Source organism: Manis pentadactyla, chromosome 10, assembly GCF_030020395.1.
Source record: "Manis pentadactyla isolate mManPen7 chromosome 10, mManPen7.hap1, whole genome shotgun sequence".
NCBI lineage: Eukaryota > Metazoa > Chordata > Mammalia > Pholidota > Manidae > Manis > Manis pentadactyla.
This window is the reverse complement of record NC_080028.1, coordinates 101,958,386-101,985,675: the sequence shown is the minus strand read 5'-3', so window position 1 is coordinate 101,985,675 and position 27,290 is coordinate 101,958,386. Positions and strand designations below refer to the sequence as shown.

Sequence of the window (27,290 nt, the reverse complement as noted above, 5' to 3'; positions counted from 1 at the left end):
ATATTAGTTCTAGTAGTTTGGAGTGGATTCTTTCAGATTTTTTTAGTGCCAGTATCATGTCATCTGCAAACGATGACAGTTTAACTTCTTTTTTACCAATCTGGATGCCTTTTATTTCTTAGTGTTGTCTGATTGCCATGGCGAGGACCTCCAGAAGTATGTTGAGTAAAGGTGGGGAGAGTGGGCATCCTTGTCTTGTTCCTGATCTCAAAGGAAACACTTTCAGCTTCTTGCTGTTAAGTATGATGTTGGCTGTGGGTTTGTCATATATGGCTGTTATTATGTTGAGGTACTTGCCCTCTATACCCATTTTGTTGAGAGTTTTTATCATGAATGGATGTTGAATTTTGTCTAATTCTTTTTCAGCATTTATGGAGATGATCATGTGGTTTTTGTCCTTTTTGTTTATGTGGTGGATAATGGTGATGGATTTTCAAATGTTGTACCATCCTTGCATCCCTGGAATAAATTCTACTTGATCATGATGGATGATCTTTTTTATGTATTTTTGAATTTGGTTTGCTAATATTTTCTTGAGCATTTTTTCATTTCTGTTCATCAGGGATATTGGTCTGTAATTTGTGTGTGTGTGTGGTGCCTTTGCCTGGTTTTGATATTAGAGTGATACTGGCCTCATACAGTGAGCTTGGAAGTATTCCCTCCTCTCCTACTTTTTGGAAAACTTTAAGGAGGATGGGTATTAGGTCTTCACTAAAATTCAGTGGTGAAGCCATCTGGTCCAGGGTCTTTGTTCTTCAGTAGTTTTTTTATTATTAATTCAATTTCATTGGAGGTAATTGGTGTGTTCAGATTTTCTGTTTCTTTCTGGGTCAGTCTTGGAAGATTGTATTTTTCTAGAAATTTGCCCATTTCCTCTAGGTTATCCAATTTGTTTGAATATAATTTTTCATAGTATTCTCTAATAATTCTTTGTATTTCCATGGTGTCTGTAGTGATTTTTCATTTCTCTTTTCTGATTTTGTTTATGTGTGTAGACTCTTTTTTTCTTGATAAGTCTAGCTCAAGATACATCTATTTTGTTTATTTTCTCAAAGAACAAGCTCTTGGTTTCATTAATTCTTTCTATTGTTTTATTCCTCTCAATTTTATTTATTTCTTCTCTTATCTTATTCCCATTGCAGGCTTTAGATTTGTGGTTACCAAATGTTCAAGGGCAGCTTCTTTTCTGTCTAACAGTCTAACTTAACTCACTTTGTACACTATTATAAACACAATCTTTTTTCTCCCTTTTTCTTCCTCACCCTCTCTTTATAGGTGAGGTGTCATATTCTATACTCTTTGTGTATCCCTTGAGTGACTTTTTGGATAGCTTATTTAATTTTGCATTTGCTTAGTAATTAATTGGTCTACTTCCTTTACTATGGTTTTATTTCCTCTGGTGGCAGCTATTTAGCTTTCGGAGCACTTCCATCTATAGCAGTCACTTTAAAATACACCATAGAGACAATTTGTGGGAGGTAAATTCCCTCAACTTTTGCTTATCTGGAAAATTTTAAATCTCTGCTTCAAATTTAAATGAGAATATTTCTGGGTAGAGTATTCTTGGTTCAAGGCCCTTCTGTTTCATTACATTAAATGTATCATGCCACTCCCTTCTGGCCTGTAAGGTTTCTGCTGAGAAGTCTGATGATAGCCTGATGGGTTTCCCTTGTATGTTATCTTTTTTCTCTTTCTGGTTGCTTTTAGTACTCTGTCCTTGTCCTTCATCTTTGCCATTTTTATTATTATATGTGTTGGTGTTGTCTTCCTTGGGTCTCTTGTGTTGGGAGGTCTGTGCACTTCCATGGTCTGAGAGACTATTTCCTTCCCCAGATTGGGGAAGTTTTCAGCAATTACCTCCTCAAAGACACTTTCTATCTCTTTCTCTCTCTCTTTGTCTTCTGGTACCGTGTAATGTGAATATTGTTCCATTTTGATTGGTCTCAGAGTTGTCTTATTATTCTTTCATTCCTAGAGATCCTTTTTTCTCTCTCTGCTTCAGCTTCTTTGTATTCCTGTTTTCTAATTTCTATTCCATTTACCATCTCCTCTACCTCTTCTAATCTGCTTTTAAATCCCTCCATTGTATGTTTCATTTCAGATACTGTATTTTTCAAAATTCCCATTTCTTTCTTGAAGTTGTCCCTGAGATCTTGAATATTTTCCTATAGCTCCATGAGCATGTATATGATTTTTATTTTGAAATATTTATCAAGAAGATTTGTGATTTGGGTTTCACTGATCCCTCTTTCTGGTGCTTCATGGATTTTGGATTGAACAAGGTTGTTTTGCTGTATTATATTCCTACTAAATAATATGGAAAAATAACTTTGTATAGGCAGTGCCGTCTAGTGCCCAGGAGCTCTATTCCCTGTAGCTGTCCAGCCCTGGGAGTAGTGGTGGGGGTCACAGGTGAGCAGCTCCAGTGCCTGCCAGGAGGAAAGAGCTCTTTCCTGTTTCCCAGCCACAGTGCCTGCCTTCACTACCAGGGCCAGTGGTCCAAGCATGCAGAGAGCAGCCTCTGCATTATGCCCCTCTAGCTGCCATAGGTGGGGCTGTCCTCTAGCTGGTCTGCCCACTTGCTGGCCCAGCACCATTGTAGGGGCAGTAGGCTTGTGAGCAGGTGCTGGCCGAGGGGAAGGTGCATCAGGCTGTATATCATGGTGGGAGGCCTTGGGATTGTGTTGCCAGTGAGGGGGATGGAGTGCCTGGAGATTCTGAAAGATTTTTCTTGACTGAGTGTGCTGGGATGATTTTGTTCCCCTGTCGTTTCTGCTGAGCAGCAAGCTCTGCGTAATCCTTGTCCCTTTAGCAGCCCTCTCACTGTTGGGAAGTCTTTCAAAATACCCACCTTTCTTTTGTGTATGAGTGGCCAGTTATGGGTACCTGTTTGCTACAAGCAGCAAGAATCTCAGTCTCTCCAACTGTTCTGCCTGTCTTTGCTTTCCAACCCCTCTAATCTGCAGAGCACCATTTAATGCAGGTCCGTGCTCCTGGAGTAGATCTCCAGGGGTGGGTATTTAGCAGTCCTGGGCTGCTTATCCCTTCCCACTCCATTTGTCTTTCTCCTGCCAGTGAGCTGGGGTGTGGGGAGTGCTTGGGTCCCTCTGGATTGCAGCTTTGCTACTTTACCGTTTTCTGTGAGGTCTTCTCTTTTCCCCAGATGTAAGCCATCTGTTGCAGTCTTCTTTCTGGTCACTCTTTCAGGATTAGTTTTATTTGCTGTATTTTCTTGTTATATGTGGTTTTGGAAGGAGATTTCTGCCTCACTTCTCATGCCACCATCATTTTTCCCCCCTCCAATATATTTTTTTCTCTTTTTTGTTGTTAATTTCTATCCAATTCTGTTCGTTCTAGTACTAAATAACTTTCCATTCCATGAAATGTGAAGTAATTGAAACACATAGCCACTTCCATCTCATTAAGAGACATTTATTTTCTCATTTTAAGTGTTTAATAATTATTTTTCAAAATTTGTTATACATTTATGTGGTTTTGATTAACTATAATATTAATTTCAATGAACATGTAATCGAGAATAAAGTGGTAACACAATTAGAATCTTTTGGTCCAAGGAAATTCTTTTTAAATTGCCATTTATATGTAAATTTTTATTTCAGAGAAGTATCATGGTTAATCAGTAAGGATCAGGCATGAAAATACTACATTAGGATAAAATTCTGTGGGGTAAATGATGAAATACTTAAGTTCAAAGAGTAAAAAGGAACAATATGAAAGTTCTATCTGTTAAAGAATTCATTTTAAAAACTGGATATTGTGGATATCAAATTCATTATATTATTTAGATTCCATTGAATCCATTTAAAGCAGTTGTGTAACATTTTTATTTTAAAATGCCAAAACATACACTATACTATGTGTGCAACCATTTAAACCTACAATAAAATAATTTTGTTGTCAACTTAAAAATATGCAAGGAAATGGAGCACTTTTTGCATTGTTCCTTGCACTAGCAAATTTGCCTATTAATTTGACACACCCTGGATAATCTACAGGAAGACAAGGCATTATACTGAAGCAAAATTGAGGGGGTGGCTCACTATGTATAGATCATTAAATAAGGTCGATGCTTCATTACTGTGTTATTGGGAACTCAATAAGAAATAGGTTATACTGAAGCAAGAATGGTTTGGGGCAGGTGTGATAAATTGCATTCCATTCACTGAGGGCTTCAGACTCTGAGATGGGTTATCAAGAATCCATCGTATTCTGTCATTATTTTTTTCAAGGTACAAAACCTGTTTAAAAATCTCATGCTGTTTTTTCAAATTACTCTTTCATCTACTTCCTTCCATTAAGCATCTTCTGCCAAATGTCAACCTTCATGAGACTGTTCTAAGTCTCAAATTGAAAAACGTGGATACTTTATGAAAATGATAGCTGTTTCCAACCTGAAATTGGGTCCCTATTCTGACCCTCACCTTTAGTGTCAGCTATGAAAAGGATAACCCTATAAAAAGCAAATAATACAAATTCAGCTTTTCTAGATTTGACTAAAAAGAGCATTTTCTTTGCTGCTTGTGTTATAAACTTTGTGTATTTCAGTGAGTTTCAAATGTTACATTGTTCATATATCCATGTTTAGGCAGACTACATTGGCAAAATGATAATTTTTCAATAATTAAACCAGGTTTGCAAAGGTGTGTCATAGGTAGATTCTGTTTTTTGCCAGAAAACATTTATCCTAAATTATTTTCTGCTTTTGGATAAAAAATTATTTTGTAATTATATTCAAACTGTGTATATATCTAAATCAAGAATTTCTTAATGCTAGGTACAATACTCATTGCTATATAACAAGAAGAATAATTGAATACTCTAAACAGCTGAAAATCTTCGTCTTCATATGTGACCTGTTTCTGTGCTTCAGTTTCTGTGACAGTATAAATAATAGAAATTTGATGGATATTTATTCTTTTATAAATTAAAAAAGAATGTAAAAATATGAATGGTTAAGGGAAAAGTTACTTTTCCTTATGTCTTATAAAAAGACAAAAAATTTCACATATCAATAAAAATTATTAAATATCTGGGAATAACCTTTATAAGAAATGAGTAGAACCAACATGAAGAAAAGTAGGAAACCTCACTGAGATATATATAAAAAAAAACCCTTGGTTGGAAATCTAAACAACTGTAAAATTGGACATGGTATATGAAACAATTTTTTTCAAGACACTGGACATCAGGCAACCAAAGGTGGTAAAGCTTGAGAGATGGAAAACAAATAAGGTGAGCCCTGTGATTGTCCCAGTTAGTGCTGTGAGAGAGTTCCTGGGCTCTAGTGCAGAGAGGGAGAGCACAGGTGAAACCTGGAGGACTCCCTGAGTTGAAGAGAGCTGAGATTTCAGAGAGAGTACTAGAGAGAGAGAACCCTAGAGAGCTGCAGAAGTTCTATTTTGGATATTTAGTGGAATATTCATCAATACATTCATGTAAGGGGATTACCCAAGGCTAGGGAAATAACTACCCAGGAAGTGGAGGCAGTAGTTCCCATGTCTACCCAGGCTGGGTAGAGAGTGCCTGTCTTGCCAATGGGTTTCAGCCGTGGGCAAGTTCGCTATGGATTCAGTGTGACCAAAGAAAACGACAGCAACACGTTCTTTGGGTGAAAGGGTTATACCCAATTTTATTTTCAGGTGGCAGGTCAGTCACTAGAATCCCATTCACTCAGAGCGAGTCTGCATATAGCAGGCCAGTCTCTGCCTCTGGGCCCCTCTGTGAACACAGCTGTCCTCTGTGCTTTTCTGCACAGCCGTCCCAAACAGCCATCCTCTGGGCCTCTGTCCTCGGCGCTGCCACCACTCCAGCCTCTGCTCTGCTCTCCTGCAGCCTTGCAGCCCTGCCACTGTGTCATGCCCCGAGCACTGGGCGGAGCTCTTTTTATAGTCAACAGCCATGTATTCCCCACAGGTGTGCAGTGAGCTAGTCAACCACGGCCAGGTGAGAATCCTGGCCACAGGAACTCTCATTTTATCCACAGTGCCTATTCTCATCAGCTGAACTAAAAAACTTCATTATTCATGGAGGCTTTTGAATAGAGTATACAGAAGTATCTTGGGTTCATGGTGGGGAAATTATTAACCCTGGAACAAATACAACTCTGGTCCTACCTAAAAAAATCTTAAAAATAAGACCAGAAAGGATCAGACTACTTCTAAGTATCATTGCAGCACTGGAGAACAAAGCTCAATAATACTTACAGGAATACAGAATTATCCAGCACTGAAGTCATGATGTAAAATCCACAATGTCTAGAATCTGCTCAAAGATTAGCAGGCATGTAAAGAAGCAGGAAAGCATGACCCATTACAAAGGGAAAAAATCAACAGATTGAAACCAAACCAAAGCCAACACAGATGATAGACTTAGTAGAGAAAGACATCAAAACATTTTAACTATTCCATGTGATCCAAGTTAAGTGCAGACATGAAAGATATTAAAAAGCAGAAATCAAATTTGTAAGGATGAAATCTCTAATGTCTGAGATGAAGAAATACATTGGGTGGGATTATCAGCAGATTGGACATTGCAGAAGAAAATATTAGTACAAACAATAGAACTATCCAAAATAAAAGGCAGATAGAAAAAAGGTAATCAAGAGCATTGGTGAGTTATAGAAAAACTTAAAATGACCTAACATATGTGTAACTGGAATCCCAAAGGAGATAGGGGTAGAAAAATATTTGAGGAAACAATATTGAAAAATTTCCCCGTTTGATGAATTGCAGACCCACCAATGCAAACTCAACAGATTCTGTGGTACAGTTATAAGCCAGTGCAATAGGACAGAAAAAGAAAGAAAAGGCATCTAGATTGTAAGATGTAAAACTGTCTTTCTTTTAAGGTGACATGATAGTTTATGTAGAAAATGTATTATCTATAAAAAAGCTGCTAAAGCTAATAAGTACATTGAATAGCATTACAGGTTACAAGTTTAGCATATAAAAATCAATTATATTTCTGTATTCTGTCTAAGAATAGTCTACAATATATATACATATATAATTTTTTAGATAGCACAAAAACTCAAAGATAAATCTGACATGAGATTTGCAAGATTTTTACAATGAAAATTGTAAAACATTGCTTAAGGAAATCAAGGAAGACAAATGGACAGATATTCAATGTTCATATGTCTGAAAACTCAATATTATTGATATATCAAATTTTTCCAAATTGATCCCTTGGCCATACCTGTTAGGCTTGAGGCACTGTGACAGTACACCCAATTACTTCATCACTAAGCCATGGGCAAGACTCCTCTACATATTTATTGTTTTGTTTTTAATCTGTTGAGCCCCCACTCACCAAGAAAAAGGTCTCTTTAACTGAAAACCCTTTCCTTAGGTGAAACATAGCCAGTTAGCTTCTTCATCAACCAGCCAAACTGAGCATGGCTCCCATCTACATCTTCCTGCAAAGAACCTAGTCTCCAAGTTGTTCAGCTTCAGTTTTCCCAACCATCGTTTATAGTAATTCCTTTCTACTGGGTAACTCTCCATTGGTCCTATCCTTTGAGAGCTGCCCAATGACAACAACAGCAATAACAACAGGTTATATTTTGCTCAAACTAACTAGTTCATCCCATTTTGGCTAAAGCAAGTAGAATCCCTTAGAGTCCCAAACTTTTAAGGCTCAGGTTGACTCTTATTTCCTAGTGCCTAAGATGTGAATGGTTGGAATGAGTATAAAGCTTTCAACCTAATTTTGGCCTTTCTTCTGTATCCCACAGTTATATTTAGGAGCCCTGAAATTGACAAAGTGAATTCTTCATTTATAACTTCAAGTCCTTTTATCTATTTGTTTATAAGGAAGGGGAAGATAAACTTTTGGCAGGTAAAAGTAGGTAGACTAGTTTCCTCTTATTCCAAGCCAAAGAAACCAACATTGACTTCAATGGCTTATCTGGTGTGAAACTGTGCTATCTTGATTGATTATCTCTAATGTGATATTGTATTCTTACTGTCTTGAGAGTACATTTTCTCCTAACAGATTTAACAGACTAGTTTCAGACATATGGGTCCATGTTTCACTAAATGTGAATTTTTCTGCCTCTTGACTTGACTATAGAAGGTAGAAATAAATGAAGAATGAATGAACCCAAAACATTGTTCATGTTAGGGAAAATCACATAAACCACAATCCCAGAAGAAGATTCTTAGGAACATTTCAGTATTAACTATTAAAATTCTAGATTGGCACTTGTAACTATGAATGAAGATAAAGTTTAAATGTAGTTATTCATAGTATGTGAATATTCACCATCCAGTTGATCCCATGAGGGCTATATTCTCTGGATTTATATTCTCCCAAACTGCAACAGATTCTGTAGATCCTCAGCTTATCCTCAGCAGGGACCTGTTTATTGCCCCTTTCAATTTAATAAAAAATTTTAAATAAAATACAGATTAAATAACTTTTGTAAATATTATGTTCCCATTGGCCAGCTGCCATCTTTAAGACACTGTTTGCTTTAACTTCACACTGATATTATAACTCTTTTGAAAGGACTCAAAACATAACCCCCAGCTTGGTCAGTACCTAGGATCTATTAGCTGGACACACCTTCGGAATTTTAACAGATTTCAGTCTGGATTTTTCATTTCACTATTTTGCTTGTGGAAAAGGCCATCTGTAGACTCATTCCACTTTTGATTATTTTTTTAATTTTAATTTTTTAAATAGGACAACTATAAAAATGAAATTGAAAACATAATTATTATCTCATTTTCAAAACAAGAATTAGAGCAGTTCCAAGAAGGATACAGCTGACAGTTTTTTTTTTCTGGAACTCTTTCACTTTAAAAATATTATTGGCCTATAGAACAAAACATGAAAATTTATTATAGAATTTGATTGTTTATTTTCATGCAAAATAGATAATTTCATACCAGCATAAAAATTTAAAGTTGTGAAGAATAGTCTTGTCTGGAGCGGCATGAAATGGATATAGACCCCCATGAAAACAAAAAATATATATCTAATTTTAATGAGTATGAAAATCTTTCTAATGAATTGAATTATGTTCCTTGACCTTGGAGGGAGAAATACAGGTTTTCCTCTGTGCTAAAGATGTGGTTTCTTTGTTCTGAACCATGATAGGTCTCTGCAGACCTTTATACTTAGTCATAGTATCTAACTGTTGCTGGGAAGAACTGTTCAACAGTAACTATCTAAAATCAGATAGTATTTTATCACAATTTCTAAAATTTTAGTGATTCATTTCAGGAAAAAATCCTGTTAACAGTTAATTTGTCCTAGTTTTGGGGGACTATTTATCACCTAATAATTCTTAGTGGTTTAGCAGGAAGCCATGATTTTTTAAAAAGGAATGATTCAATGAGGCATTACTTAAGTTTTTCCATGACCATGGTGAATACCTAATAACTTCAGAAGTTTTTTCAGACAAAATTATTTTGGCTATGTTCTGTGGTGTAGAGATATGGGGAGTTGTGGGACAAGCCATAGAAACTCTTGTTGAAACAAGAAAGTTGTATGGACATTGGGTTGCTCTTAGAATCACTAGGCAGACTGGAGATTGGGCAGGAACAGAGTGTCACAAGCCCACTAGAGCCAACCCACCCCAAGATCAAATTCTACAAATGTCCTGCAGCTGGTACCACTGGGTCTGGGATGCCACTGCTTGAACCACTGGCCCAATTGGCCCTGGACACTTGCACTGCTCCCCTCCCTCATCCAGAGCTCTGCTGCACCGACTACTGCTTTTGGAAAAATTCTTTACTTTGGTCCTGTTCCTGTGCATCACCAGTCCCAGATCTAAAACCCCAGAGTATGTGTGTCCAGTGGTCATGTGGTGTCTTGTACCTGTGCCCTGTTGATGGATGGATCTTCCTCTACCAAGACTTATAAGTGAGTGGAGAATTCTCCAAATACAGGAAAGTGGTGCAGGTCCTAGGCAGCGAAACAGTATCAAATGTCAACTCCAGGCAGAGCTGGTCAAGCAATTGTTCATGGGTTGAAATGGACCGGAAGCTGCTTCCTAGAGAAATGCTGGAGTTGTTCTGTGGCCCATTCTGAGTGGCAGTCCAGAACTGAAGTGTTCTCCTGCTTAGCAGAAATGGATTAAACCCTTGGTTTTGTGATTTTGTGTTTGATTTTCCCAATAATGAACTAGCCCTGGAAAATGTTCTGTTAGTCTAGTAGAATTCTGCCTTGGTACAGTGAATATAAACATTCCCTGCTGTGCTTATTGGAAATAGGAACAGCATTTTCTGTATTTTAGTGGCATATGGTGGTAAGATTTTATCATACTTTTTTATAAAGAGCCAGGAAACTTCCTCTGCTTAAAAATGTGTGTTTATAAACAATAAGCTTGCAATGAATATTCCCATCTGTTAGGGGAACATAATTTTTGTAGGAATTCCCATAATAGGTGTAGTACTTTGCAACTTTTTTGTATATTTTTTACCTGGTGAGACATTAGATTAAAGAGATGGTACAAAACAGCATATGCCTAATATTCCATTTTGTATCTGTCTCTCCCTATTGTTTGAAAGCATGTTATTTTTGTACATTAATATATAGGATTGCTATAGAAATTCAGGAGAATTTAAGCCTATTAAGGATACTGCAAAAAAGGAAAAATATAATGAATAACAATTATAAAAATGGGTATGTTGCAATGACAAAACTGTTCTAGTAGTTTTTCAAATATGTACTCCAATAACTTGTGTTCTTTTCCAAAATTTTTGTTGACTTTGTTTTAACCTATCTCAAAACTCCTCCTTCTTATAATCACAATATACAATAATCAAAGCTGCTTATCCTTTTGGTCTTGATTTGTGATTTAAATAAAAGGCATTGACTCTTTGTGTTCAATTTGATATTATTCTGATTATCTGAACTAATTAACTTTTGTTTGAGTTGAACCGTTCTTCAGAATAGAATAAAATATTGAAGTAATATCTTTTCATAAAAGATTTTATTAATCTTGTCATAGGATCTCAAGACAGTTATTAGAGGGAAAACATACTTTAATGTTTACTTAATACTGAATTCCTGTATTGTCCACATGTTTTATCCACTTAAAAATTATGTCTATCAATTACTTTTCCAGGATGACTAATAGGACATACTTGAATAAAAAATGAGCAATTAGTTGAATAAAAGTGATTTCAAACTGCTTAGGAACTGAGCAAATAAAACATATCATACACAATGCCTTTTACCTGATTTTTTAAAGTTTCTTTGATTATGCTTTGTAAGAGAAAGTGTTTTTAAATTGAAGATAACTATTATTGGAACATCTTTTTAGTAAAGGATAACATCACAGTTTTCTCTTTTCCAGAAAACCAGCTACTGTTTAATTGGGTTCTGCTCTCTTTTTCTCTCTTATGATAGACAACTTCCTATGTGTTAAAACTATCCAGATCTCAAGCCTTATTCTTGATTTTTTTGTGAACATGACTAGAAACCAATTCACATACTCTCTTAGGTATCATGAACAGTTTGGGCTCTGGAGCTATAAAACTCACTTCAAGTTGTCCTTGGTTATATATCCTACTTGTTTATGGATTTCAAAACATCCTAAGTTATAAAACTAACAGTAAACCTAAAGCAGGGCTTTTATGGAAACTGTATCTTCTAACTACTTTTTCCCCCTATAAAATTTTGCTGAAATTTTTAGAAAGGCATTGGTTTGAAGGATGATTACTTATATTCACAGTAATGGAAAACACAAATGAGATGACCTTCATATAAAAAGTTTTTAAAGTTAATGTCAGACCATATGTGGAAAAGTAAAAAAGGCAAGTGTATTAATTGTTTTGGGAGGTGCCTACAGTAGTGAGTGGAGAGAGGACCTGTGTCATAATGTCACTGTTTTCTTTGCCTTAATAACACCCATATCTCATCCAGAAAGTGTTGTTAGAACTTTTAGATTGAGTGACATGACACATTATATTAAGACTGATGCCAGTTCTAGAAATAATTTATAGAAATTCTGAGAATTTATAAATTTTTTATTGAAAGGTTTTCTTTAAATGTAAAGATTTTTATGTTTAACATTTCTCATTCATTCAACCACTCATGAATGATATCTATTCTGTGCATAGCACTGTGTTAGACACCAGGGATGCAATGATGAACAGGATAGATCAGAATCTAGCTTCAAGCAATATAGACAACCTAGTATAGAAGACAGACATCCATTAAATAATCTCATAGATAAATTGCAGTTGCAGTTAAGTGCTTTGATCAGGGAGGGATTACATAGATGTTAGTTTACCAAAAGTAAAATACTTATTGTGCACCTACTAGATGGGATGCCAAGGCTGTTCTTGATGTGGAACCATTGACAATTCTTTTTGGTATTTGGCAGGTACACGATTCCGTCTTTACAGAGGCTTGATGCTGGATTTTACCGCTGTGTGGTGCGAAACAGAATGGGAGCTCTCCTGCAAAGAAGATTGGAAGTTCAAGTCGCATGTATGTATTACATTGAAAAGATCTCCAAATGTTAAATAACAAAAACAAAGTGTCTGTGGGGAATGCTAATCAAAATCAGTTCTAATCATTGTAGCAACTGAGATTCTATCTTGGATTCCATTTGGAATAGAGTAATTACTAAAATTAGTTGAGAGATAATAGCCAACTTAGCTGGTTTGATGATCATGATGGGGCCACTTTTTTCAGTTCAACAGATTAAAAGCCCTATAAGACACTGTGAAGGATTAAAAAACAAATGAACAAGATGTCTTCTGTTTTATTATTAGTTAGCAGCTCTTAGCATGTATTATATTCAGATTCAAATGGTTTTAAAATAAAAAATTAAACCCAGTTAGGTAAAATTTCATCAGTTCACAATCATTTATTTCCAATGATGATTTGTTTAGAAATCCTTTACCTGCACAACAAAATTACACAGATAGTAATGTCCCAGATGGTGTTAATGTTATAGTGATATAACCAATTCTCTATTGGACAGACCCATTTTGGAGAATGAAACTTTTAAAAGTAACTAAAGGAGATAAAAAATTGCAGGGAGCTTGAATTTTAGTGTAGTCTTTAGCAGGAGAGGGTTGTGAGCTTATACAAAACCATTTAATACTTTCCTAGTTCGAAATCTATGAAAGGTAGGGTCCATCTAAAATGGCCTGTCTGCTTTATTATACTTTTAGTTTACTGCTGAAATGTCTCTTCATTTAAAAGAAAGAAAAAAGTGTTATGAAATTTTAGATTGCATATTAATGTCATAATAGGTTTTAGAGAAGTCTAAAGGGCTCCTGAATTGGGCTGTGTTAACCAGTGATAACAATATTTTCTCATTTATAATTTTGACCCAGTTAAGGTGAATAGTTTTCAGTGTTACTATATAAAATAAAATTTCCATTTATTCTACCGTTTTACTGTAATTAGTAAGGTGCTGATGCTATGCAAGTTATGTTTTTAATCACTAGGAAGGCTTAAATTTTTGTGAATCATGGTGATGAAATCGCTCAGCTAAATCTTTCTGCAGAATAATTCAGAACTTTTATTCAATTGAGTAATTGAAACATAATTAATAAAAAGTTCAGATCAATACCCAAAACATACTTGATTAAGTTAATAGCTTGGAATTTAATATATTAACTTCTATTTTATAAAATTAAGTTTTGGACTTTTTTGTGCTTAATATTTATATCCTTGTTTCTGCCCTGTAACTCTTAGGTTTTCTCTTATCTCTCTTTTCTCTTTCTCTTTGATAACAAATTTTACTCTACTCTAAAATAACTGAATATTTTCCTAATCTCTCTCATTACCTTGTTTCATCTTTTTCCTAGAATATTAAATGCTGCTTGTAACATAGGAAATAATTTCTTCTTAATCAAAAATCCATTAATAATAGTGATCATCAGTAGACTTTTCCAGATTATATACATTCAGACAAAAATATAGTCTATATGCTATATCTATGTGCATACACATATATCTGTACCAGTCATAATGTGGGCATTTTTCAAAAACTTCAAATGTTACTAATTTAAAAATTGGCCACTTATACCATATTCTAATGGCTGGGTTTTTTCCTGTGACCCCATTTTTAAAATATTGTTAACCAGTAGCACAAAGACAGGAACAAAACCTACCTGCCCCAAATTAAGGCAACACTATGGGGTTTGGAGAGCCCTAGAAAAAGAAATCAGTGCTTAAAAAACATTTCTCTCAAATGATTTGTGAGGGAGTCACCCCAAAGACAGGGTGATGGTGGGGGTGCCTGGGTAGGACTAGCTGGAGGGATTTGGGAACTAGCAGATCACTTAAAAGCATTTTATTATAGTTACTGTGAAAACCTCTTCACATGGCACGTGGTTGCTTTTCAACAATTTGTTTCAATATTAAAATCAGTCACAAATGTTTCATTGTGTTGTTGCAGCAACAGAAGGGCCATGAAGTTCTGCTGATTAATGCATTTCCCAGGCACTTTGGAGGCACGTGGCTTTGCCTCGTGCTGTGCTTTACCACCAGACCTGTGCTCATGAGCACTGCCACTCAATCTCCCCTGTCTCACTGTGTAATTACAGCTATGTCGGTGACTTTGCTGTTAAAGATAGTTATTTCCATCTTTGACCTGCCCCTCACCACAAAGAGTTTTCTAGAACTTAAAAGGTCTGATTTTTCTCTGCAGTTATGGGAAATTTCATGGATACAGGCCAGAGGAAGACGGTTTCTCAAGGACATGCAGCAGTTCTCAACTTACTGCCCATTACCAGCTGCCCCAGACCTCAGGTGACTTGGTTCAGAGAAGGGCACAAGATTATTCCAAGCAACAGAATGTAAGTTGCTTCAGTTTTAAAAGTTTAAAATACAACTCATTACATTTGTTGGTGCCATTTATATATTGCTGAGTGTACAGTCTACTTCATAATGTGCTTCTGACTTGTGTCTTTGAAAAGAATGACCTCGTCTAGTCCTACCCAGATCCTTAATAAACAGTTATTTTAAGAATGGCTTGGAAATTTTCAAGCAGTTTAACAGTCCTGTAATGTTATTCTTTAGTACACTGCATGCCTTAAGTGAAGCACCCTTACTTACTCTTTATAGTCTGTTTTTTCCTTTTTTTGAAGCCTCCTGAGTTGTGGTTAGCTCCAAGTACTAATTTAAGGAGTGCTGGCATTTCCTTATAGATCTGTGAGCCTTTTTCCTTCTTTTCATATAGCCATGTTTGACACGGCTCTCTCTGCTGGGAAAACAGTAATTACTGCTTATTTCTCTTTACCTGGTACCCTACCATGACAGGTTTATTTCCCTTCATCCAATTAGTGGTTCGCCCATCAATTCCAGAGTACTTGCTTTGTGATTAGTTAAGCATTATTTCAAGGTGTTCTTGCCTTGTCCCCCATTCAAGATATTTATCTAATGCCAAACAGATTTTCCTCATTTGGAGCTTTAAGTGACTAAAGAGAACACTTGGTATGTATTTCATAACTTGGGCATTTTGTGATATAAGTTAAAGATGATATACCAAATAAAAAGGTTTCAAGGATGAACAAGTCTAAGCTATCATGAATTGCTGTAAGCTTGGGCAAAAAGTCAAATATTTATGCCATCAGATGGTTGCATTGAGGTAAAAATTCATAAGCAAATGCTTTTTTTTTTTCCTAAAAAGGATATGTATAAGACAGTTTGTTGGAAAGGTTTCAAATGTAACCATGAAAGTGATGTGGGGCATAAACTAGCTTCCTCCCCTACCTGTGTGTCCGTGGAGTCCTTTCTATAAGCCCAGTGTCACCACTCTTCTGCCCGGGCATCTGAACCCTGCTTGAACCTAGACATTCTTAAGCTTATTTAGCAAATATTTCTATTTTGGCTATTGGAAACAGGAAAAATATTGAAATATATAAGAGCCATTTAAAAATTTTCCAGTAAAAAGGCCAATTACTGTAGAAATTGGGATAACTGCTGTCTTTTTCTTTATGTGATTTAAAGTTGCTTAGGTATCTGTCCACCTTTATATTGATTCCAGTGCTAACAAATACCTCTCCAGTTGGGTGAAACAAAGATGAGGAGTCAATCTCACATTCTCTTAGAAGAATGTTCGGCTGAAAAAAAGTAACTAAGATGGATTCTTGTGAAGTATTCTGGGAGGTTTTATGTTGACTACAGTCTGGTGGGCCAACTTGGGATGAATGAGGAGATTTGGTTCTGGGAGTAGGTGGACTGATTGGGCTTCCCTTCAAACATCGGAGCTTCTAGTTAATGTCAGTGGTTGCAGTCCCTGGTGGAACGACTGCTAACAGTGCACAGCTCTATACTAATCATTTGTTAACCTGTGGTCTAACTGTGTTCATGAGATGACATTTATTCATGAAGTACAAAAGGATATAGAATGAAACTGACAACTCAGTTTTATAAACTTGTTTAATTCCTGGAGAACTAATAATGTAAAACCACTAGTAGGGCTTTAACTTAGTGTCTCAAACAAATGGTCTGCGGAAGTATTGGTAAATCTCCAGTCTCAGTAGAAGAGTATGCTGGTACACCTTTTATTTTTTTTAAAGAGATGAGATGAGGCTGATTGTGGGTATTTATACTTTTCAAGGCCCTTTAGTTTCATATTTTCTACCTCATCATCACCTGCATATTTATTAAGTACCTGCTGTGTAAGATGTCATAAATCATAAGTGTGTGCGTGGTGCCCTCCACAAGTTTACACATCATTCAAAGATACATTACTTTCTGCTTCTAAGAAAGTTCAGCTTTGACTGCAGACGGGGAGGTACTTCTTCATTGTCCCCACCCAGAAGTAGGCAGACAGAAGTCAGATGGCCCTGGATCTGCTCTGTACCACCAGAGGGGTCACTTAAAAACTGGAACATTTGCCTCAAAGTGTTCTGTACATATTGAGACAGGCCACGCTTCTGCACCTGCCTTTAACCTGATTAGCTGACGTCAGTTTCTGAACACTTTGTTGTGCGGAGGAGGAACCTCATCTTGCCACCTTCCCAACCCCCAGTTTCTTAACATTATCTCATGACTTCCAAACTGTGAGCTTTAAGTTTACAATTAAAGGATTTTTTTTCATTTTCAAGGAAAACAGTAATTCTAACTTTTCCTTTCTTGAAAAATTAGGCAGGTGTAATTAACTCCACTCACAGCTATCAGAACTGAAGAGCAGAGAGGTTAAACCACCTACCCAAGGGCACACAGCTGACAAATGCAGAGCAAGAGTCAAACCCAGATCTGCCTGCCTCTAAATCTCATGCTCTCTCCTGCATCAGGATAACTCTTCTTTTTGCTTTATTTTGCTGAACCTTCTTTGTGCTTTTGATTTACTTTTTCCATACTTTGCTTTTAGTCTTTTTTTCCTATTTTTTAGAACACCAGCTTTCAATTTGAAATAATACTATAGGTTAGCCTGGGTTGCCATGAGCCACCGCAGCACACACAAAAACAAATGCCCACATCAACACTAAGCTTGCCTGACTATGCATTCTTTATCCTTTTCTGTATTAAGTTCATTGGTCTCTAACTTCATAAATTTTTGACAGAGAAGGCAAATGTGGCTTTCCAAATAAGACATGGACCTGATGAAATTCAGAGGCCTAGAAGGAGATGGAGATGGACGTTCTATCTATAGGAGCATCAGGTGCCTTAGTACAGTAGATGCGACAAGAGATATAGGGGTGGTCATCATGTGCAGACTCCAGAACCCTATCCCTGGCAGTATTTTTGTTCTTGAACTACATACTTGTTGAATAAAGGAGGTTTAATTGTGTAGGAAAAAGAGCAACAGAAAGTCATCATCATTCCCAGCAAAGTAGCTGAAGTGAGTATCTCACTGGTGGTACTTGAACTGCTTCATATTCTTATGAGAAAGGCACAATGAAAAACCTACAAAGTTCCGACTATGGTTTGGGCATTGTTTTTCATTCACTCACCAAGTACTTGATGAGGGCATACTATGTGCCAGCTACTATTCCAGACACTGAATATGCAGCAGTAAACAAAAGAAATTCCTGTCCTCTGGGAACCCACATCCAAGTGGAAGGAAATAGATATTAACCTGCTGAATATATGATACGCCAGCTGGTGGTAAGTAGTGAGGAGAAAATGTAGCAGGTGATAGAGTAGGGAATTTACAGTGTCGTGCTGTTTTAGGTGTGCCAGAGAAGGCCTTTCTGGAGATAAGTTATTTGAACAGAGACCTGCATGAATCAAGGGAGCAAGATGTGGGGTATATGAGTGAGACTAGCAAGGGTGAGAGCCTGAGGCAGGAGGACACCTAGTGTGTTTGTGGGGCAGTGAAGATGGAGTGAGGGAGAGGGCTAGACATCATGTCGCCAAGGGAGCTGGGGCCAGATTTAGAGCTAGGTTACTTAGCCATAGTGAGGACTTTGATATTTACCTGGGGGATCTGAGCAGAGCAGGGACACAGTCTCACTTATGATTCTTCTGTTAAGAATAGACATAGAGTAACATAATTAGAAACCAAGAGGCCTGGTGAGGGTTTACTGCGGTAATTCAGGTGATTGGATCAGGGTAGTGTGGGTAAACATGGTAAGAAGTGTCAGATTCTGACATATTTTGAAAGTAGAGTCAACAGGATTTCCCACTGAACTAGGTGTAGGGTATGAGAGGAGAGAAGCCATGGAGAGCTCTAAGAATTTTGGTCTGAGCACCTGTTAGGATGGAATTACAATTTCCTGAAATGGGGAGATGATTTTGGACATATGCATGTGGGGCGGTTGGTGGTGGTAGTGAAATTTGTTTTGGACATGTTAGGTTTGAGGTATATAGTGGATGGCCAAGAGGATCCAGTCATTAGATAGTGTGTATGTCAGACTCAAGTCAGCAAGGAGGTCTAGGTTAAACATGGGGGTTGTTGGCATGTAATGGTATTTAAAGCTCTTTAAAGTTCTGTGTGAAATATGTAGCCAGTAAGTGAAGCCCAAAGAATTCATCATATCAGTGGAGGTGCTTTGGTTGCCAGTCCCAGGGGCTGACTTTGGGTAAGCAAAAAGAAAATGTACTTGGATACTTAGAGAATTACAGAAATGAACCAATAGTATGAGAGGACTGGAGGGGAGCCAGGGCTGTTCTGAGGCCCAAGGAGCAGGGAGCAAGTGAACATTTTAATGGCCTCCCAAAGATGTCCAGGTCCTAATTCCTGGAATTTGGGAACATGGCAAAGGGAGATTAAGGTTGTGAAGCAATGAGGAATTAATACGGTGGGAAGGTGGGACAGGAGAAAGGCAAAGCCTTAGGACCAGTGCAACTGCATTTAGTTTTCTGTACTGCTGACCAAGATGTGCCAAACTCTAGCAGCTTTCTCTCAACATCTCGCCATCAGACGTCAGCTGGTGAGAGTCATGAGCCAGTATTGCATTTACAGGACCTGTCTCCTCAAGTGGTTTTAACCTCCCCTGGGTATTGGCCATCTAAATGTCTTTGTTTTTATAATTCTATCTGGCCTGGTGCCGTGCACAGCCAATATGCAATGCTGGAATGAACAAAGAAATGTTATGTAATATCTGTAAGCCTTAAAACTCCTCATTGAAAAGGAAAAGCAAAGCATAACAAATCTCAGTGAAAAAATGATGTTGATGGTGAGAAATAAACCTTAGAAAGGCAAACACTGTATTGAAAGAATTGAGAATAAGTTATATTCAGAAGTTTGAATAGGTAATTACAGGTTTTATTTATCTGAGAAGATAAAAAAATGCATGTTTATTTTTCTGATTTACTGAATCCAACAGTTTGTATATCAAAAACGAGTATAGCCCTATCTTATACATATAATCCAATTTGATAATTGTTCTTTGCTATTTCAGTTTATATATATATATATATATATATATATATATATGTTATTTGTTTCCTTTTATTTCTCAGAATATGAAATGTGAATGTTGATGTCATGCAATATTTCTCTTACCTTCAGGAGGTAATTTATGTTGGCAGTTAATAGATTAGGACGCAAAACTTGTTCTGTACAATGCCATTCTTTTGCTTAATTGCAGGTTCTTATGCTCAAATTGCATCCTGTAGCCTACATGACAGGAATGTGTAAGCACTAGGGTACTTGCATGTGTTTTCTTGGGAAAGCGAAGTTTATAGATTAAATATTTCAAACCTCCAGTCAGCTTTGCAAGACGACTTGCCAGGAATGACCTGAATTGTGAAGTATGAGCAGTAAACAGCATCCCAGGTGACTTAGAAACAGCCTGACTCATAATGGTCCATGCTTAAATACTTGAACATCCATTAACCTACTATCATTGCATTTCAATTCCTTCAAGAAAGATTTGTTCAAATTAGCACTTGTATTGGAAGTCACAACTTAATGCTTGAATGTAGTAGACCTGGTTGTAATAGTATTTTTATAGTTAATTGGGCTTTCAAAATAATATGCTTTAAAATTTTTAATATTATATTTTGTAGGCATTTTGTGAATGTTTATACAGTATGTCTATACATGTGAATTGAGCCATATTTGGAATAAGTAAAAAAGACTAGCAGATGTTGGCTTTAGATCTGCTTACACCATTAATTCTGACCTTGGGCAAAGTACTTACTTTACTTCCATTTTCTCATCAGAAATAAGGAAGTGTATTAAATAACCTCTGAGGTCCTCTCTGATGCTGACATGTAGTGGTGCTCATGGAGGGGGTGCTCTTGGTCAGGTCTGCCTCTCCCCAATCTTTTTCTCCCTTCATGCATTTGGTCGACATTTATTGAGCACTTATTTTGTGCCAGGCACTGTTCTAGCTGCTAGGGATGGAAAGGGGCGTGAGGCGTTGAAGGTCCTACTATCAGAGAGTTAATGCCCCATATGCAAACAGGTTAATAAACAAGATACTTTCAAGGGAGGATGAAATGAGTGGGGCAGGGAAAGAGAACTGAGCAGGGGAGGGAAGAGGGAAATGACTTTACACAGAATGGCCAGGGACAGCCTCTCGGTGCCGGTGGCAATTTGAAAACCACTTTATTGAGTTATAATTTATATTCAACACAATGTATAGATTTTAGCACACAGGTTGATGAATTTTAACAAATGTGTACACAGATGTGAACACCTCCCATTCAAATTCCCTCCTGCAGTTAGCACCCCTTGCCATCCCACCCCTGCCTACTGATCTGATTTCTATTGCCACAGGTTGGTTTCGCCTATTCTAGAATTTCATATAAATCGAGTCCTAGAATATGAAATCTGTTGTGTCTGGCTTCTTTCATTCAATATAAGTTCTTTCATATTTCAAGGTGACATTTAATAACAATAATTACTAATATTTTGGAGTACCTGGCACTGTTTCAAGTGTTTTCTATATAATGGTTCATTTGCTTCTCACAGCAGTCTAGTGGATTGTTCTGTTATTATCCCTGATTTACCGATAGGAACTAAGGCAGAGAGAGGCCAACAGCTGGACAGTGTTGGAGCAGTTTGATTCCTGAGCCCACACTTCATCCACTCCACTGCACTGTGTTCTCAAGTTGGTATTAGGAAAGATTAGGAGCCAGCCATGCACAGACCTAGGAGACAAGTGTTCTCAGCAGAGGGGGCAAATGCATGCAGAAGCAGGGAGAGTTTGTTTTATTTGCTAAGCCACATGGGTCTGGGTAGGGCATTGGAAGGAGGTGGTGGAGAGAATGGAAAGAGAAGAGGCCTGACAAGGAGATGGGACCCTGGAGGCACCAGAATATGGAAAGGAATCTGGATTTTATTCCATATACAGAGGAAAGTCTTTGAAGGATTTGTGGGGTTTTTGGAAAGTTTTTAAAAATTATAACATAAAATTTACTGCTTTCCAGTGGCCAATTCAGAGGCATTAAGCACATACACATTTCTGTGCAGCCATCCCCACCATCCATATCCAGAACTCTTTTACCTTGTAAAACTGAAGCTCCATACCCAGTAAACACTAACTCCTCATTTTCCCTCCCCCAAGCCCTGGCACCACCTTTCACTTTCTGTCTCTGTGACTCTGACTACCGTAGGTCCCTCTTGTAAGTGGAATCAACAGTATTTGTCCTTTTATTTTTTTACCATTTTTAAGTAAAGTTAATATTTTTAGTTAATTGTAGATTCACATGCAGTTTTAAGAAATAATACAGGGAGGTCCTATGTACCTTTAACCAGTTTCCCCAAATGGTGGGATCTTGCAAACATGTAGTACAATATCAGAATATCAACATTGCTATAGTCAAAACAGAGCATTTCCATCACCACAAGGACCCCTCATATTCCCTGTTTATATCTATGCCCCTTTCCTCCAGCCTTGACCCCACGCTCAACTCTAGCAATCACTAATCTGTTCTCAATCTCTATAACTGTATCACTTAGAGAATGTTCTATGAATGGAATCATGCACTTTATAACCCTTTAGTGCTGGTTTTTTTTTTCACTCAGTTTAATTCTGATTCATGCAGGTTATTGCGTGTCTTAGTAATTGGTTCCTTTTTGTTGTGTGGTGTTCCATAGTATGGACATACCACACTTCCTATAACCATTCATCTGTTGAAGGACATGTAGATTGTATCCAGTTTTTTGCCACTGTGAATAAAGCTGCTATAAACATTCTTGTATAGGTTTTTGTGTAAACATAAATCTTTGTTTTTCTGGGATAAATACCCAGGAGTGCAATGGCTGTGCTATATGGTAGTTGCATGTTTAGGGGTTTTTTTAAAAGAAAATGCCAGACTGTTTTCCTGAGTGACGGTACCATTTTATACTTCCACCAGCAATGTGTGAGTGATCCATTCTCTACTTCCGCACCAGCATTAGTGTTGTCACTACTTGTTTCCTTAGCTGTCCTGATAGGCATGTAATTATAACTCATTGTGGTTTTATAACTTGCATTTCTCTAATGGCTAATGATGTTGAATCTCATTTAATGTGACAATTTTTTAAAAACCAACTAGGAAAAATCTTCTTCAAGTGAAAAATATAATGATTTATCTAAAAAGCCAACTGAATGGATAAAAGAGTAGACAGTGTGCAGCTAAAGTAAGAAATACCGTTCTGGAAGATGTAAGGAAAATACTCAGAATAAAGCACAGAGATGAAAAAAAATGGAAAATATGGAAGGCTAAGAGATAATAGAGGATAACATAATTAATAGGCCTCTAAGAAGAATTCCAGAAGGAAAGAGTGGAGAGGATGGGGGATAGATTATGTTCAAAGAGATAACTGTTATGATTATTCCTAAAATGATGAATCCTCAGAGTCAAGAAGCACAATAAGGTCCAAGTAGGATAAATTAAAATAAGTCTAAATGTAGACATATTATGGTGTAATTGTAGAACTTCAAAGACAAAGAAGAAACCTTAACAGCAACCATGCATGTAATTCAGGTTGCTGCAAAGGAACAGCAGTTAGATCTCAGTAAAAAACAATAGTAGAAAAGATAACAATATTAAAGATAATGGAATAATGTCTTCAAAATGCTAAGGGATATAACTGTCATCATAGAATACCATATCCAGCTAAACTAATTTCCAAAACCCAGGGAAACATGAGGGTAGTTTCAGGCAAACTGAGAATTTATGTTTCTGAGAACTTTGCTAAAAGATCTACTAAGAATGGGCCTGAGGAAAAAGGGATACTGAATCTAGAAGGAAATAGAATGTTAGGAATGTTTGTCTTTATTTTATTTCCTTTAGTTAGGAATTGTTTAGTGATTGCAATTTTTAATATATTTAAGTAAAAGATAAGGAAGTAGAGTTAGCAAGTTGACATAACTCTTGGGAAATTTTTTATTGGCTGCAGAGAAATGGTGAGCATCCAGAATGAGCACCTGAGATCAAGGGACTTGATTTTTTCTTAAGATGAGAAATACCAGATAGTGTTCATATGCTCATGGAAATTCTCCTCTAGAGAAGGAGACTGTAAAGATTCAAGAGAGTGTGAGTATATCTGAAGGAGCAGAGTCCTGGTGTAGGAGAGAGTCTGGGTGGCATGGGCACCCACATAATGAGCAGGAGAATGAGGCCCAGCATGTTGTGGTCCCCAGGCTTCATTAGTGTATGTGGTGAATCTTCCAGGCATAGCCTTTGGTAGAGTCAAGGGCAGCTTCCACTGTACAGAACAGAAGGTGAATACAAGTTTGAGTGCATGTTGTTTGACAGATGTGCTTGTGGGGAACTGAGTGCTTTCTTGTGGATTTTTACTTTCTCTATGAATATTGCGATGAGGTTATAAGTTTAGAGATAAATGTGGCACAAGAAGAGACATGAAGGTGTTAAATAATCATGCAGAGTCAAAAGCAAATTGAGGAGCTCACTAGGCTCACAGAACCATTTGTGTGCAAGTATACAGTTGCGATTTGTGTTAAAGGCTTTCTTCAGTAAATTTTAGAAGTTCTGATGCAGTTGTAGAGAAGGCAGCTAATTAGGTTTGAAGAAGGATGAAGTTTAGCCTGTCACATGAGAGTGAGGCAGAAGGATGCTGTGGGTGTTTGCAAGGGAGTGATGGCTTTTGGTTGACTGAGTTGTATGAGGGAGAAGTTATGAATGGTCAGCGATACAGAGACTGCAGGAGTCTGGTAAGTGGAGGAGTAATTTGGTGGGAAATGCAAGGAAGTGGGCGCATTGAGCCCTGTGATCCTCTCATCCTCACAGTGGCTGCTCCATTCAGTCCCAGAGGTCAGCCATCTCCTCCCATTTAAATAAATCAGGTGATACAATACAGAAACACAGCCAAGTTAAATTTTTATGGGACGAACTTGGATCCTTTGGTTATCTAAGGATGGATGTGTGAGTGATGGAGAGCAGCTCAGCAGATAAATTTTTCATGCCAGCCCCCTGGACTGTTTGGTGCCATATAGCTTCAAGCAGCCTCTCTGGAGTTGCTGTGGGTCAAACTGCAAACTGGCCAGCCAGGGTCATGCGCTCCTGTGTCTATGCACCCTCCTCCTCTCCTTCATTCCTTCTTACCTGTAACCACAACCAAAACAGTCAAGGGTCCACATACAAGCTGTCCCAGAGGCCTTGTTTCCCAGGAAAATTGGAGTAAGATGTGGGGCCTTTGAGAGCTAGGTTTTAGAATGGAACTTTTATAGGGGTTGGCAAGGTATGGGAGTGTATTGAGAGGGGGGATAAAATGGTGTGGAGGAAAGGTCAGTGATGGTGAGACGGGTAAGGCAGTGAGGTCCAGGGTGACAGTGTAGTCGGCATGGGAGACAAGCTACCCAGTTGACCACAGGAGAAGGGGGGCAGAGGGAGATGGAGAGCCAGGGGGTTCCTTCTCCAGGAGATGGCAGGGTGTTAATTAGAACTCCAGTAGGGTTCTAATGTACACTGAGTAAATGGTGCTATAGCTGAATCACGTGGACTCAAAGGAGTTGGGTTTGGAAGGAGGAAGAGGAGAGACTGTTTGATAGTGTCCACTGGTTGCTTCGCTGTCTTGCTCTGGGCAGACTGGGCACTCAGAAGGCTGTCTGGAGCTTCTCCTTTGTGTGTTTGTCTCCAGCATCTGGAAGTTTAGAATCCCTCTGTAATATACTCTCTGGTAACGTTAGTGTGTAGGCAGCTGCCACTGTTCCTGCTGCTTGGGGATGAAGGTACATCACACCTACAGAACTATTCCTGTGCAAACAGAATAGCCTAAGGAAGGGGGCGGGGGATCTTGAATTACTTGGTTCCATTTGAGTTGGCAATGTAGTATTTAACTTTAATGACAAGAGAGTTTAATATTCTATGTACCAATTTTTCATTTGAAAATAAAATACCACTTCATTTTACATGAGCAGATCTAGTGACAATAATGCATTTCTTTACAAATATTAGCCTATTATACATCTTAAGTCAGTTGCACATAATTGCATTTCACCAACTCTACATAATACTTTAATTAAAACTAGGATAATTAAAATACAGTTTTAATGAACAATAAATTCTGAAGCTACTAAGCCTGGAATGTGTTATTTGAATCATACCTTGCTTTTCTCTAGCCCTTAAATCTGTATCCACATTACATTTTGAAATGGCAGCAATCATGGACAAGAGGCATTTAAAAAATGCATATAATAGTATGTACCACTGAATAATATGCTTCTTTGTAGCTGTCATATATCTGTCTCTTCCCCTTGCATATAATTGGTTGTTTGCTACTAACTATAAACCCTAGAAGCAAGAAAAAGTTTTCCATTGTTTTTTTTCCTCTGGTTTTATTAAGATATAATTGATATATAACAAACATTGTATTAGTTTAAGGTGTACAACATAATGATTTGATATATGTATGTATTGTAAAATGATTACCATAACATAGTTAACATCCATCACCTCACATAGTTACACATTTTTTTTCTTGTGTTGAGAACTTTTAAGAACCCTCCTAGCAACTTTCAAATATACGATACAGTATCATTAAGTGTAGTCACCATGTTGTACATTGCATCTCCAGATCTTATTTATCTTATAACTGAAAGTTTATACCCTTTGATCACCTTCATCCATTTCCCTCTACTCTCCTCCTCTGGTAACCACCAGTCTGTTCCTTACCTATAAGGTCAGTTTTTTTAGATTCCACATTTGAAGTGAGATCAATACAGTGTTTGTCTTTGTCTGATTTATTTCATGCAACAAAATGCCCTAAGGATTCATCCATGCTGTCACAAATGACAGGATTTCTTTCTTTTTTATGGTTGAATAATATTCCTTATATGTATATATCACATTTTCTCTATCCATTCATCCATCTATTGATGAACATTTAGGTTGGTTCTGTGTCCTGGGTATTGTAAATAATGCTTCAGTGAACATGGCAGTGCAGATATCTCTCTAAAATAATGATTCCATTTCCTTCAGATATATATGCAGAAGTAGAATTGCTGGATCATGTGGTATTTCTATTTTTAAATTTTTTAGAAACCCCCATACTGTTTTCCACAATGGCTGCACCAATGTACATTCCCACCAGCAGGGCACAAGGGTTTTCTTTCCTCCACCTCCTCACCAACACTTGTTATTGCTTGTCTTTTTGATGATGGGCATTCTAACAGGTGGGAGGTGATACCTCATTGTGGTTTTGACTTGTATTTCCCTGATGATTAGTGACTCTGAGCACCTTTTCATATACCTGCTGGCTATATGAACATCTTTGGAAAAATGCCTATTCAGCAACTTTGTCCATTTTTATTGGATTATTTCTTTGTCTTTGAAGGCCCAACAACTTAGCACAGTGCTTGGCAATACTAAGAATTCATGCTTATTAGATGAATGGATAAATACTCCTTGAATGAATGAATAAATAATAATTCTTGGCTCATTCTGGGGAGATGGTGTAGTGCAATGCACAGTATTCTGAGACTCAGAAAACTAGGATC

At 37.4% G+C, this 27,290-nt stretch overlaps 1 protein-coding gene across 3 annotated transcripts in view; it reads left to right on the top strand.

Annotated features, from left to right (window-relative positions):
• SDK1 (sidekick cell adhesion molecule 1) overlaps positions 1-27,290 on the top strand; it is a 1,051,799-nt gene that overhangs the window by 508,349 nt on the left and 516,160 nt on the right. For all 3 annotated transcript variants that reach the window (XM_057487434.1, XM_036932860.2, XM_036932859.2), the window contains exons 3-4: positions 12,365-12,471; positions 14,651-14,798. In XM_057487434.1, the coding sequence (XP_057343417.1) occupies positions 12,365-12,471; positions 14,651-14,798 (255 nt within the window). The remainder of the gene's footprint in view (positions 1-12,364; positions 12,472-14,650; positions 14,799-27,290) is intronic.